Source organism: Falco punctatus, assembly GCF_963210335.1.
Source record: "Falco punctatus genome assembly, chromosome: 8".
NCBI lineage: Eukaryota > Metazoa > Chordata > Aves > Falconiformes > Falconidae > Falco > Falco punctatus.
The window spans coordinates 11,452,179-11,470,346 of NC_137588.1; the positions used below are offsets into that span (position 1 = coordinate 11,452,179).

Here is an 18,168-nt window from a genome sequence, read left to right on the forward strand (position 1 = left end):
TCCCACTCATAGCCAGGTAATTGCCCAGGCCTTGCCACCATAAATACTGCTCTGATGGCATAAATGCAGCGGCATCTCACTGCCACTAACGCAACACCAGTCAGATTGGGGTTTCATTCATGGAGCTACACCGGTCAAGGCAAAGACTTCACAAGTCTTTCCTCAGAGTTGGCCATGCAGTTTCTTTTTCAAATGGCAAGGATGAGTCTCTTCAAAAGCAGTCCCACTCTTGTGGATACAGCACTGTAAGTTACCAGTATTTGCCAGTGCTTACCAGTGACATGGGAATTTTCTTCTGGTATTGGGAGGAAATAGGGGAAAGATGTCATTTCCCAGGCCACTACACAGAAAATACGAGCAAATATTAACTTGTTTTTTTAGACACTTGTACATTATGATTGGACATGTTTCGTTTTAAAGCCACAAGAAATGCAACATGGAGGTTTTCACTGACTGCAATACACTCAAAGCTGTCTAGACTACACTGCCAAGGGACTTGGTGTGGGCCCACTGGCCAGGTATCACTAAAGCTGACAAGACCATTCCAAATCAGGTACACTGACAGTCAAACCTGGCTTCAAGAAATGGTGCTATATTTTATGTAAAAGGAAAATGGGAGACATACAATGTCCCTCTAAATTCCCAGATCCTGGAAAGAACTGGATGACTGGTTCAGGCTCAAGGATATGTAGGTTAACATATGGCTGCCCACACTCTTAGGATATCACATAGCACTGGACTCTTTCTCACAGCCTCCACTCAAGTCCCATCAGTAAGTATAAAAAGGTGAGGTAGAAGAAAATACAGGCTATTGTGAATTTTCCAGCAACGCTGAGTATGGTGAAACATTCTACGAGATAATTTTGTTCACTTTGTGGTGCGGTTCAAGCTCCTCTGCTTTAAAGCCCAAACCTCAAAGTTCAACCCACATTACTGAAAATGTTACGATCATTTTGTGTCCATCATTTTGGTTGCTCTCCACTTCAGGATTTAAATGTCCTGGGAGGTCAGTTTTGTATTACATTTTTCACTTTGACTAACACATCTGCTTCACTATGTATTGGAATGAGAGAGAAAAGGCTCTGACAGTTTCCAGGCAGCAGACATTTAAGGCACCTGGCAGATTTCCTTATGCAAATACAACTCAGGACTCTCCAGGACAATATGGGCCAGAAGAATTCAGAGGAGTTAGTAGTAGTTAGTAGTAGAGTACCTGACGGCAAGACAGCACTGACCACATGGCTGTAGAAGTGCAATAAAGTTGAGAGCACTACAAACCTGACACTTCCCCGCCCACCCCCCTTTCCACTGCTCATTGAACCCCCTGGGTCTTCTGAAACAATATGGCAATGATGGGTCATAACTTCTGAGCCGATCCAGCTGCGCTTCAGCAAACAGCAAGAGGTAGCAAGAGTTGTTTTAATCCTTTTTTAATATTCCTCACTCCTGAGTCGTTCTGGTCCAGAGTGCAAGTTAGCACAGCCCCAGAAACTGCAAACTGAGGAGGAGCCGTCCCTGCCACACAGAGCACCTGGATCAGCCTTTCCTTGCCTGGCTCCGTTCCTCGTGACGGCGGAAGTACAAGGACCAGATTCCCTCACAGGATCAAGGGGATGGGACTGAGTATTTAGTTCTGTTGTGCTGATGGAATGCGACTAGGAAACAATACACACTTCATACAGCTGAGGCATGATATTAAAGCTACCCTCGCTTAACTATCCTCTTACTGTATTTTTCAGTAGTCACACATCCATACCGAGACTGGTCTGAATTTAGAACAGGGGTGACTCATTGGTGCAAAACTGGATGGGAATGGCTTTTTAGGAACACCTTTGGTATTGCACTGTTTAACTACAGGATGGATAATAAATCCTGTTCTTAATTTCTGAGCCATGAGAAGAGGCCTATGCAGTTTTGCACTGCGGTGCATGGTTCTTCTCTTAATAGCCTGAGTTTTACTGATGAACAACTGCGCTACACTATGCGGCTACATTATATGACAGAAAACCTGACCTCTCTTAGCAAAAACTTTTTTTTTAAGATCACCAGAGAAGATGTTCATCTTTCCACCCTGAACTCACAGTAACAATGAATAGTATGATGAAAATGCTGGAAGTGTTCTTTTTGGTCCTTAAATAATGATACACTTATCAAGATGTAACAGGAATAATTTGTTTCATCTTTTCATCTTCCGCTACTGAATATTAAGATTTTTGCTTGCAATGCATTCGTAGTGTGAGCTCAGATTTCTTCTCTCTCAGCTTCATGCTGCGTGTGGCTGGATTCCCCCTGTGGATTTTGACTGTACAGCATAAACATCAGTAATAGATTGGGAAGCGTCAATGCAGATAACATCAATCAACAAAGTATAAGTCTGAAACACTTCTTATTATGCATGAGAGTAAAAAAGCAAAATAATGGAAATGCATACCATGGTTTAAGCTGTCAACATTTTCCCACCAGAAAAAAAAAAAAAAAAAACAAAACAAAAACAAACCATGGGTAATTAAAAAGAAAGAAAGAAAAAAGAACAAAAAGATGAGTAAAGATTCCTACAACACCACACTATAAGCACGATGCCAAGGTACAACCACAGCACTTGGGAGGTCCAAGCAATGACAAGCATACATGATCATGGCCTCCATTAAATAAACAAAAAAATACCAGGAAAGAAAGAAAGAAAAGAAAGATGATACAAACCACTACAAAAGCAATACTATTTGTGAAGACTGATACTCTTGGAGGAAAAAAAAATAAATAGAGAAGCTGCTATAGCCATGAGATTTACAAAAAAAAAAAAAATGTCTATGTTTGCCAGCCACATTGCATAACTGAACAGAACGCAGTCACCTGTCTGCTTCCGTTTAACACAGGAGAGATGAGTTGGTCTAGTATATTTGATAGCAGGTTTTAAAATGATTTTCCTGGAGGGAGAGTGGGCCTGAACTTCAGTTTTTTTAGCAAGTTCAGCTTTCTTATACACTGCTATGGACAAAAAAAACACAAAAACATAGAATCAGGAAAAAAACCCAGCAAACAGTTTCATATGACAATACATCAAGTGGCAGGCCCACTGCTCCACAACTCCAACCCGATGCGCCGCTTCTACTGGGATGAACAAATCCAAAGTTGGAAGAGGGGGAGCACTGGTGCATTGACCTCAGATGTGTTACCCAGTGATTGGTGGGGACGCCTACAATGAAACGGGACCGGTGGAGCAGTGAGCCTTGCACATGGCTTTTCATATAGTTGTGGAATGTCTCATTATAAAGCACTACTGTGAATACTGTTAAGGTGCACATCATCTGCAATAGAGTAATTGGATAGTATCGTACAATAGTAAAAAATAATTAAAAAAAATTAATAACAGAAAAAAATTGTAAGAGGGAGTGTTAAATGAACCTTTTTTCCTTCTCACTTCATCTCTGGAGAGTGTGCTAGGTTCCTTTTTAGCTATTTTCCTTTCAGGAGTAGAAATCCTGCCTCTCCCAGTTTTAAAAGGTTTCTCTTTTTTATGCTTATCGAGAGATGATCTTCGCAATTCTCTCTCTGCCTTCTCCTCTTTAGGAACAGTCTCTAACTGTTCAGTCATGATGCTCCTATCATCATCTGTAGGATCAGAGCAAATTATAACAACAAACAAAAGATTAGTAACAAATGTTAACAATACTGTGGTGGAGCAGGGAAAAATAGTTGAAGACAGAGCAGACGGATTATTTAAAAAAGGCAGACTATTTTACCATTTTCTGAAACATGCTGAGATTACTATTACCACTATAATAATTTTGCTTTTTGATCATTATGAATTGGAAGAAAAAATATTTAACAGACAAAACAGAAAGGATAATGCACACCTTGAGTATCTGCCCAGAGACTGTCTGTATCCATGATGGAGTCATCGATTGTTGTTTCATCTTTGTAATCATCACACGTCTCTGTCTTGTAGTCGGTGAGCAGGATTTCTTCTCTCTGGGGTGAAGCAGGAGCTTCTGGGGAGCCCTCCTTGGGCTCAGCTTGAATGTCAACCATTTCCTCAACTTCCAGCTCCTCTTCAGCCTGGGAGTCCCCTGCCTCGATATCTTCCTGCTGAGTAGCAGCAAAGCGCACACTGTGAGAAGCAGATTCACCCTCATCAACTGTTGTCTGCACCACTGTGATAAAGTCATCCTCTACTGTCACCACGGATTCAATAATGCCTTTCAGTTCAGGCAGTGCTTCTGGGCTACCCTTGGCTAGCATTTCTCCAGCAGTAGGTTTCCCAAAGTCTATTTCTGGGGGAATTTCTGACACAAGATGCTGTTTATCCTCTTCTTTTTCTTCTTGCTCTACTTCTACTTCTTCTTCATGTTCTTCCCCTTTTGTAGCCCCAGCTGTCACTTCACATGGCAGGAGCTTTTGGACTTCCATAGGTTTCACAGCTGTATCAGGAATCTTTTCAATTCCTTCCGCAGGCTGTGGTATGGTCTCCATCTGAATCTCAGCAGGCTCTTCCTGGAGAGGCTCAGTTTTTGGAAGAAGCTCCACAGAAGGCTCCTTTGCTGGTAACTGTGCAGGCGTCTCTTCCCCAGACATGGGAGGTTTTGGAGGTTCTGCTTTGATATCCTCTGGTTTCAAGGATTCACCATTCGAACCTTCTTGGGCTTGATCATGCTCTCCACTAGACTCGTAAGATTCCTCTTTATCAACTGCCTCTTGATGTACCAGATCGGGCTTAGTTACTTTTTCCTTAATTTCTGTTTCCAACAGTTTGGTGCTGTCCTTCACATAACTAGGCTCGGTCTTGGAAAGTACATCTGCATCCTTTGCTTCTCTGGATAAGATGGTCTGATCTTTCTCTTGAATGTCTTTGGGTTCAGGCTCTGCTCTTTTAACAGAGGCTTTGTCCTTCCCTGGGGGGAGAGAAACCACCTCACTGATCTTAGTCTCTAACTGACTCTGATATTCTTGGTCAGCTCTCCTTGCAGCCACTTCCAAATCGTGCTTTATGGCATTGTAATCAGGTCTAATTGGAGCTTCTACCTCAGCTATTTCAGGAACAACACTAAGAGACTTCTCCTCCTTCTCCATCAACAAAGCAGCAGCATCCTTCTCTATTGCTAACTCAGAAGCTGATATTCTGTCATACCTGGTATCATCAGTTACGTGAACTTTATCAGCCATACTTTCTTCTTTCATTTCTAAGATTGCCTCAGGTCTTGTCTTCTCTGGCTCTGCACCTTTAATGGGATAGACCTCTTTAGAGTCAACTTGATCTTCACTTTTTTCTAGCACAGTATCCAGCTTCTCTTTTTTCTCCTGCTCAAGGTCCCTTGCCAGAACAGACTCACCAGTGACATGCTGACCTAAGTCTTTTTCACTGAGGAATTCTTTCGATTTTTCAGCTGCTGCCAGCTTTACTTCTATTAAAGACAGGTCAGGAGCTAGGCCACGTCTCAGTTTTTCATCTGTGCCTTCGTAAAAGGGACAGGTGTCGCTCGTTAAATTCTCACTGTCCTGAACTGGAGAAGGGAGTGGAACGGTGTACTTATTGAACACACAGTAGCCCAAGTCTTCTAGCTGACTTTCAGCTTTTAGAGTTACGTGGTTTTCATCTGTCACAGGTGGCAGGGCTGCACTGCTGTCTTCCACAACAGCGTCAGAAGGAAGTGACTTCTTTTGCGCCACCTCAGCATCTGCACTCACGGACGCTAATCTAGATCTTGTCCCTGCCAAGTCTAACATTTCAGGCAGGTCAGGAGCCAGGACAGCCCCATTTTTGTAATAATCTTTGGCCAGGAAAGGTGATTCAGCTAAGGTCTCAGGCTGGACTTTTTCTTCCACCGTTGCTTTTTCTTCTTCGATGTGTTCATCTTCCTCTCTACTATCAATGGGGAAGCAGGGGGCCTTCTCCAGTGCTGGTGTGGTTGCTGGCAAGTAGTCATCACCTTCATCCATACTTCCACTAGTGTTAGTTAGAATATCCGAAGCAAGGGGAGAAAGATCATGCGCACGACCAAAGCTAAATCCTAGAGCTATTGAATCCAGGCAGGACATGGGTAAGTTAATAGACATACTTCTCTGTTCAATTGCAGATCTGCCTCCAAGGCCCAGGCTCCTGCTCAGAGTCAGGTCATCTTTATTTTTACTGTGGAGTTCTCTCTTATCCCCATAGACTTTGGGGTCAATTGTGAACATTCTTTCTGTTGGGGAACTCGGTTCTTCAGATTTGTCTGGTGTGAAGCTCTGAGCCAGGGTACTGTAACCTATTTCGTGAGCAGGCACATTCTGCTGTTGATCCAATTCTGCCTGTAATTCTTCCTCCTCTTCCTCTTTGTCTTCAGGTATTAGGCGATCTGTCTGATAAGGCTCATACACAGTCTCTTTAGTGTCACTTAGCTCATAGTAATCACTGCCTTGTTTCAGAGCCTCGGCTTTGAAGGCTTCCTCTTTCAGAGCAGAGGTTTCAAAATACTTCGACATTCCCGATCGATCCTCCTCTTCTTTCATTTGATGAGGAGCTGCAACACTTGTCTTATCCTCCTTGGTATCTTTTTTAACATCTTTCTCTTGAGAAGCTTCTAGAGTAGGAGTCTTGTCAGTGGTTAAACTTGGTGCTGCAGGGGCTTTCTCTGTTATTCTGGATAACTGAGTGGTATCAGGGTACTCTACCGTTTTCTCGGGGCTTAGTTCATGGCCTAACTTGGCTGGGGGTGGCTGTGTGCTTGGCTGCACCTCCTTCTTCATGTCTACCATTGCTGGGAGCCCACTTTGGTCCATTTCTTTTTCTGCTTTGAGAAGATCAGGTGACTTCTTAGCTTCATCATCCTTTTGAAAGTCTGCTTTGTCTAGGGAAAGTGTCTTAACTTCAGGCTCTGTGGTAAATTTACCATCATCTAATATTCGAGCCTCCCCTTTATCATAGAAGTCATACCTTTCTTCCTCATCACTCTCATCCTTGGTCAGGTCCTTTTCCTCCCCCCACACAGGGATTTTCTGGGTGCTTGGTGTTTTCAGGCCATCTACAGTTACTGCTGAGACTTCTTGCAGAGCTAGCGTCCTGTCTCTGTGGATCTGTTCATCTTTAGTGACATCTTTGGCAAACAGTTGGTCGGTGGTTTCCCATTTTGTTTTGGAACTGCCTTTGAGTGGAAGCTCCTGGGGGACAGCAGGAGCTGGGCCTGAAGGAAGTTCACTTTTGGCTGCTTCTGCCTTGGGTTCTGATAGCAATAGAGAACTTTCACCATGGCTGACAGCAAGATCTTGGACATCTTTAAGGTCGTCTTTAAATTTCATAGACATAACCTGGTTGGATGATGAGGGCACATCTGCAGTCCTTTCATCTGTTTTGCTCCCTTTAGGCAGTTCAGATGACAAGTCCTTCTGTTCCTGAGGAGGAGGCTTGGCCGCAGGTTCTGCCAAACTGGCTTCCCCTTTCTTTTGTGAATCAGTTTCTAAGACCTGTTCTGATAGAGGTGTAGGCATTTTTTCTTTGTCTTTGCTCTGCGAATCCTTTTTGTCTATAGCCTCTGTTTTTGCTGGCTGTGGAACTAAGGCATCATGTTTAGGTTGCTCACCAGTCTTACTGTCTTTGCCAGATTCATGTTGCTTTGTGTCTAATGGTTCTGCTGCGAAAGGGCGTGCGCCCTCCTGGATGCGGAATTCCATCTTCGTGGCTGCAAGTAAATCTGAAGTAGTTTGTTTGGGTTTTATAACAAAATTATTTAAAGCACTTACAGGCAGGCAGTCATGTGGCTTACAACATCGTCTTGGTATGAATGATGGAAAGGAGGGGGAGAAAGATGCAAACATGCAGCAAGGCCATCCACCTAGAAATCTGCTTTAAAGTGTTAAATCCTAGTTTCTTTTCAATATATGAGGTTTTACAGTGGAAATGTGAGTTGTACACATATAAATATGTGACCACTGAAATGAGATGATTTAGTATGAATTCTTCATCTTCACGGTTTATATACAAGAGCAAAACCACAAGTAATCCTCACTTCATTGTTATGCTTTGCTGAACTCTGTAACTTAGGTTAGTTTTGTGTTAGTAAAGTCTGCCAGTAAGTCCAGTCAGTTGTGCGTTGCTGACATTTAAACATACGTAGTTATGATACATTTCTGTATCTTTTTTTTTCTTTTTTCTTCTACATACAGCCTAAACTAAAGAAATAACACATACAAAAGGTTTCACAACTGTTAGAAGAGGCTGTTTTTCCAATTGTACCGATTTTTGACATTCACTGTTTGGCAAATGAGAGAAATCTCACTGCTGTCACAAAACCAGTATGTGTAAAATCAGCAACAGAGCTATCAATAGTTCCAGATCCTGAAGGTCTGGTCTTCAAAACGGCCAGCCACCTTCAGCTGTAAATGAAGTCAAAGAATACCTGGCATGTTTCAATGACTGTCGATCAGGCCCTAATTAAGTCAATTTGAAGCTAAAAATGCTACTCTCAATGTCTGCCACTACACTTTTAGGGAGTAATACCAAGTTACGATCTTTTTTTAATACCTGTTCTGTTAATTATTAATAGCTCGTTCTTTTAAAAATAAAATAATGATTTCTATTATATGGAAATCTTCCTATCATGGAAAATATGAAGAGATATACTGCAGAGTGTGGCAGAGCTTTCTTGCAGCAATGCGCAAAAAAAGTTTTATGAGTTTTTTCTAAAGCTTTTTACAACAAGTACTGGGCCAACTGAATCCCCTCATATCTGTCCATGAAGCCACCTTTTTGCTCTGATGAATCTGTACTTTTTAGAACAATTAGCATCAAAGTATTGGTCATTCTTTATGTACTTGCATATGTCAACATTTAGTCAAAAAAAGCAACGGCCATTCTAAACTCTACAGGTAGAAAAAACAGAGGTCTACAACTACAGCAATTTTACTTCTTTATGTTTTTACTTTTAGTGACTTCGTTGCAAACTCTATGAGGTATAAAAATATGGCCATTCAGTTGATGTCATTCTTGTTTCTCAGAAATTAAATAGCTAGATACTGACTTTCTTGATGTATCCTACTGTACCTCTTACTGTAGTGCAAATGAACAATCTCAATGGCACCAAAACATATTCTGACTGCCAAAGGAATTTAATACTCTTTAGCTGGGCCAGCTAGAACACCAGTCTCCCAAATGCAGCATTTCTTAGTCAGGTAGCAAATGGGTACATCACTGCTCCTCACAACGTGCCTTTACACCTTGTTGCACTAGCTGAAGAGAAATACCATTAAAAGGAAAATCCTGAAGCCTAATTCTTCCATACTGAAAGACGACTGCAGTAAATATTTTGTTCAGTAAGCAGATCAGAACTTCATCCTATACACCCTATGCTAAACTTCACTATGAAGACAAGCATCCCAGTGGAAGTGATGGAGGTTTTGCCAAAGAAGGGCACTCAAGCAAGCGTAAACATTTGTAATAAGGTAAGACACACAAAAAATCAGAGTTCTGGCAATGACTGAGGAGAGGAGGGGTAGACTGCAATGAATGGCAAGGACATGACGTAAGAAGCGATAGCTTTAGGGAAGCTAAACCAGAATGCACTGAAGCACACACCAAAAAATAAAAACCAAACAAAACACCTGCACACTGCTAATGAAAACATTTCTACAGTTTAAGCCTCTTTATGTCATAGTCAAAGTCAATAAATCTACTTTTTGAAAGAAAAGCAGATGAATCTCTGCACCAAAAAGAAAAAAATATACATAGCAATGTGACTGGCAAACACATCTGAGATGAGGGAAAAAGGTTTACGCAGAGGAATCAGCTTAGCTGCAAAGCACATTTTATCATGGCAAAGTAAAAAAAATCAGGAATCAGCCGCAGTGGTGGGAAACCATGTTGTCATACAGCACCTATGCAACCATATTATCTGCTACACACTCTTCAAGCATAATAACAAGAGCAGTCATACTAATAAATGGGAAAAACAGGAAATGAAGCAGCCTTGGAAAGCGCTGGAGAAAGCTGGAGGAGGATTACATCAGCAGCAAACGACATGCAAACCTAAGGAGGACACACCTTCCTCAGCCGAGGAAGGGGATGTGTCTTTCAGGGGTGTTTCCGCCACAACGGTTACACTCTCCCTGCTGGATGCCACACTTGGCACTTTGTCTTCTCGACACACTTTGGCATCCAAACCAGAATCCGACGGGCCCTCACAGAGGCCCTTTGCCTGGTCCGAAGGCTCAGTGGGCCCGTGCTCTTTCCCCAGTTGCTTCCCAGGAAGAGCAGCAGGTTTCACTTCCACAGCCATCGGACTCTCTACTGGTTCTTCTTCTTGGGGATGGAAAAAGGAGGCGACATCAACACTAACAGTAAACACCAAGCACACAGCTCAATAGGACTGCTTTTACGTAACACTTTCAGCTCTGAGCATTTTGAATTGAAGTGTGTCAAAGGACTGCTACTATCCAGTCCATTTTAGTCACTGTGGAACTGAATTTTCCTCAGGGAAAAAAACAAACCAAACCAAGAAACCCATCTCCCCAGAGAAGCACGTTTGCGCTGTAAGATGAGAGCTGAAAGTGTTTTACAGGTATACCTCTCCCAGAGATGACTGTGGGTTAAATATTCTTTGCAAATGGAGATGGTATTGAATGATGGATGGCTCCAACAACACCAATGCATCAATGAACTCAAAGTACACTGGTACTTTTCTGATAAATGTGCCGTTTAATCCAGTACAAGACATTCAATTGAGGTGGAGGAAGGTATGAGGCAGTAACTTCTTCCCACTGACCTTGGCGACACTGACTGCTAAATGCCAGCAAGTCAATCTATCACATGAATCCTGGATTTGGCAAAATACTTCCACAGTCTCAGTAAGTCTTGTGCATGGCTGAGAACTAATGGTTTCACAAGAATTCAGCCATGATTTCTACACTGAGCATTATAAACAGTTTCTACCTTAGGCTGCCTGACATCTGAACGCTGTATATGAAAATCGCAGTTTTAACGTAAGGACCCTCAATTTTCTTTTCTAGCTTCCCCACTAGCCCCCAAGCTCCTCATCACCAACTGCGTTAAAGAAACCAGTGAATGCAATATAACTATTTGTTCACCCGAATTTCTACAATGCGTCACTCAGCCTATGGGCTGTTAGGATCAGTACAGTAGTACCAAGAACAGTCTTTACTCATGCCACAGCAGAAGAAAAGTCTCCATTCTGGACTGTACTCCGGCCATTGCTACTCAGACAGAATATTACCCTGCTCTATTAGTATCCCCTCTGATAAGGAGTCAGTATTAAGTGTGAAACCTTTGAGTCAGCAACATACTTAAGCAGCTGACCAGCAGCCATGCTGCAGTCAACCTGGTGACCTCCCTGGGTTTAAACTGTGTCTCATGATTAAGGCCTTTACTGAATAAGACTTAGAACAAAGTGTTTCAAATCTGGAAATGGCTGTATTCAGCCTCTTATTATTCAAATAAAACCTCTTTACCAGGGCTTGATTGTTCTCCTGAGACCGGCCTGGCAAAAGCTAGACAATCAACCATCCACTTCAGTTGTGGCCTCTAAAGAGTGATTTAAGGAACACAAACACTGTCTGAGGCTGAGAAAATATCACTATGAGAAGTACAACACATTATTCATAACATATAAAAATGTAATTAAGGTTACATACTATATCTTAAATGAACAGAAGCCAGAAGATTCAGAATCAGAACTGGACCGATGCCTGAGTATTACAGGGATATTTACACATGGGCAGATTGTAAATGTAGCCTGGCAGAACAGCAGGTGTCCAGTTAAAAGAGGCCCTGCCTTGAGTAACTTGCTTTACTTTTTTTTTAATTTTATTTTATTTAGTTTTGTATTTGCATCTCTTTCAATTAAAAAAAAATTAAGCAAAGCTTCTCCTTTTACTCTGAAGAATTTCCAGTATACACCTCCATTTCTTGAGACACTTTACACAATGCCGCATGATTAAAACTAATTAGTCACCAAAGTAGAAAGTTACCCCTGACTTAACAATGGAATCCTACAGGCTCCCTTTGTGCAGCAGACTCTCCTAAGCCAAACAGACTGCTAGCTTACAGGCAGCAGAGTGGGGAGGCTTGTTTCATAATGCCTGTCTTTTCACTGATGATCCGTCTTATTTCTGTACTTCTTTTCCTCATAGATGTTCTGAGATCTTACACTTTCACCAGAGGTAGACGCATGTGACTGAAAAGGAAGCTGCCCATGAAGGAGCTCTAAGTACAGCTATAGGCACCCAGCTATAGTAAGGCTGCTCTCCTGTGATCTTCTGCCTCCCCTAGCTTCAGGCAGACATGCTGACTGTAACAACCTTCAATTATTAGCATTGATCACCTCTGGTGCTGTTGCAGTGTTAGGCTATATTATCCTGTTAATTCTGAACAATGCTGGTTTCTTTGGAATGACCCAGTGAGCAATTTCAGGTATACACCTTCATCTTCCTGGGACTCAAACCCTTAGAGGATTCAGTACTGGTTTTCACTTCGGCTCCTGTGTCCCAAGATTGACTTAGTCAAATCCTGCTAGATAAAACGTGATTTATTTTCCCTTGGAGAAGAAGCCAGTGTTCCTGGTAGTCACTGAAATAGGTTCTCCCTTGATTCCCCAAAAGCCATTTCACTTTCACGTAACCCCCACTGACAAAATGATACTGATGTGCTCAGGCCATAGAAAAAGGGGATACAGAAACACAGTAACTTTTTTTCTCTTCTCCTTTGCAGTCAAATGACACGATGTTAACTGGTTGCGTCCACAAAACAACTGGACATCAAACATGACCCAATACTGCCTGAAGTCACCTGGGTATACTGGGGTAAAACCGATTATCTTTGCCTGCTGGAGAATTAAGGACCCGCCACTGCTATCTTAGGGGTAGACATGGGGGTTTCCCCATTGCATTATCAACTGACTTACCTCCAGCAACAATCTTTTGGCCTATTTTGCACACTGTTCTTGGCAGCAGTTCTCTGGCACAAAGAACGATTTAGCTTAGGCTTCTTTTAACTAGCTGCTCCTTTTTCTTCTGTTATAAGCCAGGCCAGTAGACCAAGAGCCCCGATTTAAATACGGACCATGGTTTCACTGACCCCAAAGTTGCATTCATCGCTCATGCTGAAGCTTCACTTTGACATGGAGATACTCTGGAGGGGCGTCATTTCCATGTGGGGAGAAAACACAACTAGGCTTCCCTCCCCAGAAAGCAGCAATCCCAGGCACATATATAATGGAATGGATGTCAGGTGGGTAGAAGGGAAGAGGAACAAAATGGGACCATGCTCAGTTCACCTTCATCATGGCCCAACAAGACCTCTGTGCTCTTCACTGTGGCACTGGAGCGTGTACTAGAGCCAGTCCACTCTGAGCTGAACAAAGGGTGTTCATAGTACTCCTCATCCGAATTGTAGGGCTCATCATCAGGCACAGACACTGAAATGGAGGGGGCCAGGTGTTTACGCCACTCCCTGCCGGCAGCAGGCCCACAGCCTGGGCAGTGGTGTAGCAGTCCCACCTTATCCTCCGCCCCTTCATCTACAAATAGACACACACAGACAAAAACTGCAGGACAGACAGACAGACACAGAAAAGACAAGACAAGATGGATACATGCGCTAGCAACACTAGCCACTATGTCATACTGTGGATGAAATCAGCCAGGGCGCGGGTTAGTGCAGGATGGAGGGATGAGGCAGCTGTGCATTTTAACACATGCGCCATGTATGTGGCATTTCCTACAGTGTTTATGAAGATCAGAAACAAGCTGTCAGAATAAATCAATTTCAAAACTCATTACTTGGAGGAACACATTGTACACAGACCACATCTCACAACTTGCACTGATACTCATATGTCTTATACAGCTGACTGACTGTATTAAAAACCTCTGAAGTATCCTGACACGGTTGTATCCCTCATAGTCATCAGGTGAAGTACCTGAAAGCGTAGATTTTTAAAAGCCCTTTAATTAAAAAGCAAACCAGCTTACACTTTGGTCAGTGGTGGTTTTATTTCTCATTGTATCTGCTTCAAAATTCCCCACCTTCTTCTTTTCCCTATAAATAAGTAACATTCAAACAAGCAAAACAAACCCTTCCCCAAATAGCTAGCTACCTTTTTTCCTGATAAAGGCCACATAAAGCTGCTCACGGCAGTCTTGGTTAGTCCTGTATTTTGTGCTGTTGTGTCACGTTTCTGTGGGTGAACTAGCTCCCAGCCGGGTGTTTGGCAGTGCTTTGGAATGACAGCTTTATTCACCCGCCACTGTAGCATCGCAGATGATCACCTAATCATCTCAGGACTACACCAGCTACTGACAGCTACAGGGACGGGGAGATTGGGTGGCGTTTTGCAAAACAAAGAAAAACAATAGTGCCAAATAAAAATGACTGGCCTACCATCCGATCCATACAAACTTAGAGACTGGAGAGCTCATGTAGGCTAAGGTGCCCTCTTGCCATGAATAGAGCTATGAAACATTAAGCATCTAGTACCAGAGAAAATAAGTTTAAGCCCATTCTCAGTGTATGACAACTAGCAGTTTGATGAACACTACATTCCTGGGGTGCCTTTAGCAGCTGCAGCTATCCCACTGGATTTCCTACTAGCTTCAATAACAACTCCATGCCTGGTGTCCTTGGCCTTACTCCAGGCAATTACAACTTAAATGAGTTTCCCCAGAGCCTCCAAAACATCCCTCTCAGATCCAAAAAACTGAGTCAGAAAGCAAGGCTTTAACACAGGCAGCGTAACAGATACTAACCAGACCTCTGTGTGTGACCCGAAAACAAGATGGCTCGTGAATGCTGTCGGAACTGCCATCACCCGTCTTGGAAAGCAATTTTTATACAAAACAATTCCATCTATAAGAGCTCTAACGTTCTTCCTAGCAAATAACGGTAAGTTTTAAGTTTCTTTCTATAGCACACCATGACAAGACAACATCTATGTCTTTAAAAGCAGCACCCTCTGCTTTCTGCACCAACATGGCAGCAAGTGCCCAGTAACATAATGACATGTATTTCTTCTGCCTGGGAAAAAGAACACTCAGCATCAACCCATTCAGGCTCAATCATCCACAAAAAAGAAGAAAAATTATTAATGGACAGCAATACTGTTAACTCCAATATGTGCCACCGTGCTGCAAAAGCCCGATTATCCACGTTTAAGATCCTGTGACAGCCCCGAGGCTGGCCAGGACTGAAGGTATGCTACGTGCACCTATGTACGTACACAAATACCACCCCTGGAACTTAAGTTTAAAGCGAACAGTTCTCACCATTTTCTTCAGGGCACAAAGAGTGCCTGAACCACTGATAGTTTAGTTGCTTCACTCTTGTAGTGGAACTCAAACCCCAGGTTCAGGGGTTTATGCATGCTTAGAAGAGGTAGGTGTGGGTCTACCTACATCTAAGATAAGCCAGCAACCTGCTTCTGCCAAGCAGAGCACTGCAATAGGAAATGCTAAACACAGGGCTGTACCTGAGCTCCCACCTTTCCCTCATACTTAAGACTCAGCAGTAAGGTTTTAGGGAAGCGTTTTGATCCACCTGCAATGCAGAACCTGTGGATTTCTTCTCTACAGAAACTTCTACAAAATTCAGTGACAGATTCAAGGGAGATCACAGTTTCCAAAAGGGTAGGGAAAGAGGACATGTCTCAGGGTGTGGGAGACCAGGAATCAACTCCCTCCTAAACCTGAGAAGATTCAAAACTACAACTCCTGCTTCTTCACAGTGTGCCCTCACACTAGTCCATGCACTACTGTGGACAAGAGTGGAAAGGGTTGATGCAATTGCCACCTCTTCTGCCGGAACTGGGACATCGTGGAAAAAAGAACAGAGGACTCATATGGTCACAAGCAGAACACAGACAAGGAGGATGTACAAAAGGGGAGGTTCTCCTTCCAGCTGTGGGTCATATTAATCCATGGGCCCTTCGGAAGTAAAATGCATCAACAAGAGTGAAGATGAAACCCCAGGACTTCTCTGTACTGTTGCAAACAAGGCTGAAAATTCCTTCTTTATAGGCTCTCAATGATTGTAGGCAAAAACCATAGGCCCTGCCTCTGTTCCTTAAAACTACAGGAACTGACAGCTGCAAAAATGCTTAATACATATTACTGTAATGCCCTAAAATCAGTAGGAGTGCAAAGTCTAGTATCGTTTGGGGCTGTTACGTCTGTGGCTACTACAGATTTACACTGTTTATTTGTCAGTTTCAATAAAGGTATTTTCAAAATTACTGCAGATAATTTCATTAACAGAATCTTTAAAGGAGGATATGCTTTTATTTCAGCAACAAGAAAAATCCTTTCTTTGTTAAATTAGTCCCTTCTAATAGTTCTTTTTCATCTCAAAGCGTGGGAAAAATCCCCAAATTTATTCTGAAGTCCAATATTAAAATCACTTCTGACAAGGGCTAATTCTGCTTTAGCTTGCAGGTATCTTTTGAAAATGCCTTTCAAGAAGCAATTTTCACTGTAAATAGATCCATTTTTATAGGACACTTGGTTCCTTTCAGTTTGCAAAATACTTTTATTTGGTATATAAAGCCTAATCTGAAATGCCTGTTTCAAAATGGAAGACAGTCTGTCAAAGGCATCCTTCTGTCTTGCAACATTTAGAAAAAATGTTTACATGAAGACATTGTTGACCATTGTCAAAAGGCGCAGAGCACAAAAGAAATGCCAAATTGGCAAGAAAATACTGTACGTGCCCTGCATGTCCAGATGCAACTGCTAAAAGGATTTGACTATGCTAGGGAAAATTTCATTTCCTAAGCAAAATGATGTTACTATAGTTGAAATAATTTCAATAAGGTAAATTAGTTATCTTACCTTCTGCAGCCGTAAAAAGGGACAGGCTCATCTGATCGTTTTTTCTGCAGCCAAATGAAAGGAGGAAACCTACATCCACTGACTCCTTCTCTCATGAAATACACTTGACCCACAAACCTCTCTGTCTTTTCTACCTTTTTTTTTTTTAATTTGTGTTTGCTGCATGGCTGGCCATGTCCACCTTTGTCACATCTACAACAGTGATTTCCTTCCTGCTATGACTGAAGGAAGTCTCTTTTGCATTCAAAGCAATGCAACACATACTGACAAGTGCATTAGGAAAACATTCCAAGAGAAGGAGAAAAAAGGAGGTCTGAGGTAGATACACACACCAAACACCTTTTTTGTTCAACAACTGTAGAATTCTGTTAAATTCATATATTGTATTTTACAGAACAGAAAGACAGACAGACAATGTAAAGGTGCATGAGGATGGGATAGCCAGATGGTACAGGGAACTGAACATTTAAGCAAGTACAGTAAAATTGGGTCAAACCCTACTGAGGCAAACTCTTCTGAATGGGAGCTTTGCCTGAATGAAAATGACAGGTCTGGCTCACTCAAGTCAGCAAAAGCTTGACTTAGCCACAGAAAATAAGGGCCACATCTAACACAGAGGAGAATATAAGATAATTTTACTACTATTAATTACAATGAATTGACAACACTGATATTTTGGGAAAAACTAACATAATATACTTCTGGCAAAATTTTTATCAAGAAGTTCCTTACGTTCATCAACCAACTCTACCGTAAGATCCAGTTTCAGAGCTGGACATAAACAAGAAGGTTCCAGCAGAATGCATTAATGACTCAGCGGATCATTTCTGTCAATACTTGCCTTACAAACCTGAACTTTTAGGATTTATACAGGTCATCTGCTCTGAAAACTGAAGAGTTGAATCAAAATCTTGTCATGTAAGAGTCTCTTTTGACTGATCTTAAAGGAAATTATTTTGATGACTTTTAAAAAACTGTGGCATTGAGTAAATCATCAAAATGTCTCCCAAACACTGACCTTTCAGTCCTTGCAACCACCCCTGAGGGGCAGGTAAGTAAGTGCTATTATATTAGCTCAATTCTACATGCAAGGAAAGAGAAAAACAATGATGTTAAGTGACTTGCCGAGTCATATGCACAGCTGGGAACAGCACAGTCTGGTAGTTCATAATAACTTTGAGTTCCATAGTGTTTTGCCACCTTCTTGTGTTAATACAACTAGCAAAATGGTTGCCATTTGCTTAGGGGGCAATCTACCACCTCTTGCCAATTAATCGATACGAGTACTTTATAAAATCCTAAAATAGGTGCAAATAATACTGCTGATAGAAAGAGCACACAAAGCTAATCCTCAGATAAGGGTAA

General features: G+C 42.1%; 1 protein-coding gene across 40 annotated transcripts in view; it reads right to left on the reverse strand.

Annotated features, from left to right (window-relative positions):
* Nucleotides 1-18,168, reverse strand: part of MAP2 (microtubule associated protein 2) — a 242,159-nt gene that overhangs the window by 28,983 nt on the left and 195,008 nt on the right. For 29 of the 40 annotated variants that reach the window (XM_080398343.1, XM_080398375.1, XM_080398344.1 and 26 more), the window contains 3 exons: nt 3,855-7,652; nt 3,403-3,609; nt 2,851-2,985 (listed from right to left, as the gene is read on the reverse strand). The exons of 8 other annotated variants lie outside the window; for them this stretch is intronic. In XM_080398343.1, coding sequence (XP_080254469.1) covers nt 2,851-2,985; nt 3,403-3,609; nt 3,855-7,652 — 4,140 coding nt within the window. Of the gene's footprint in view, nt 1-2,850; nt 2,986-3,402; nt 3,610-3,854; nt 7,653-10,009; nt 13,189-18,168 lie in introns of those variants that run through there. 3 more of the 40 variants (XM_080398362.1, XM_080398352.1, XM_080398359.1) reach the window with 2 other exon arrangements.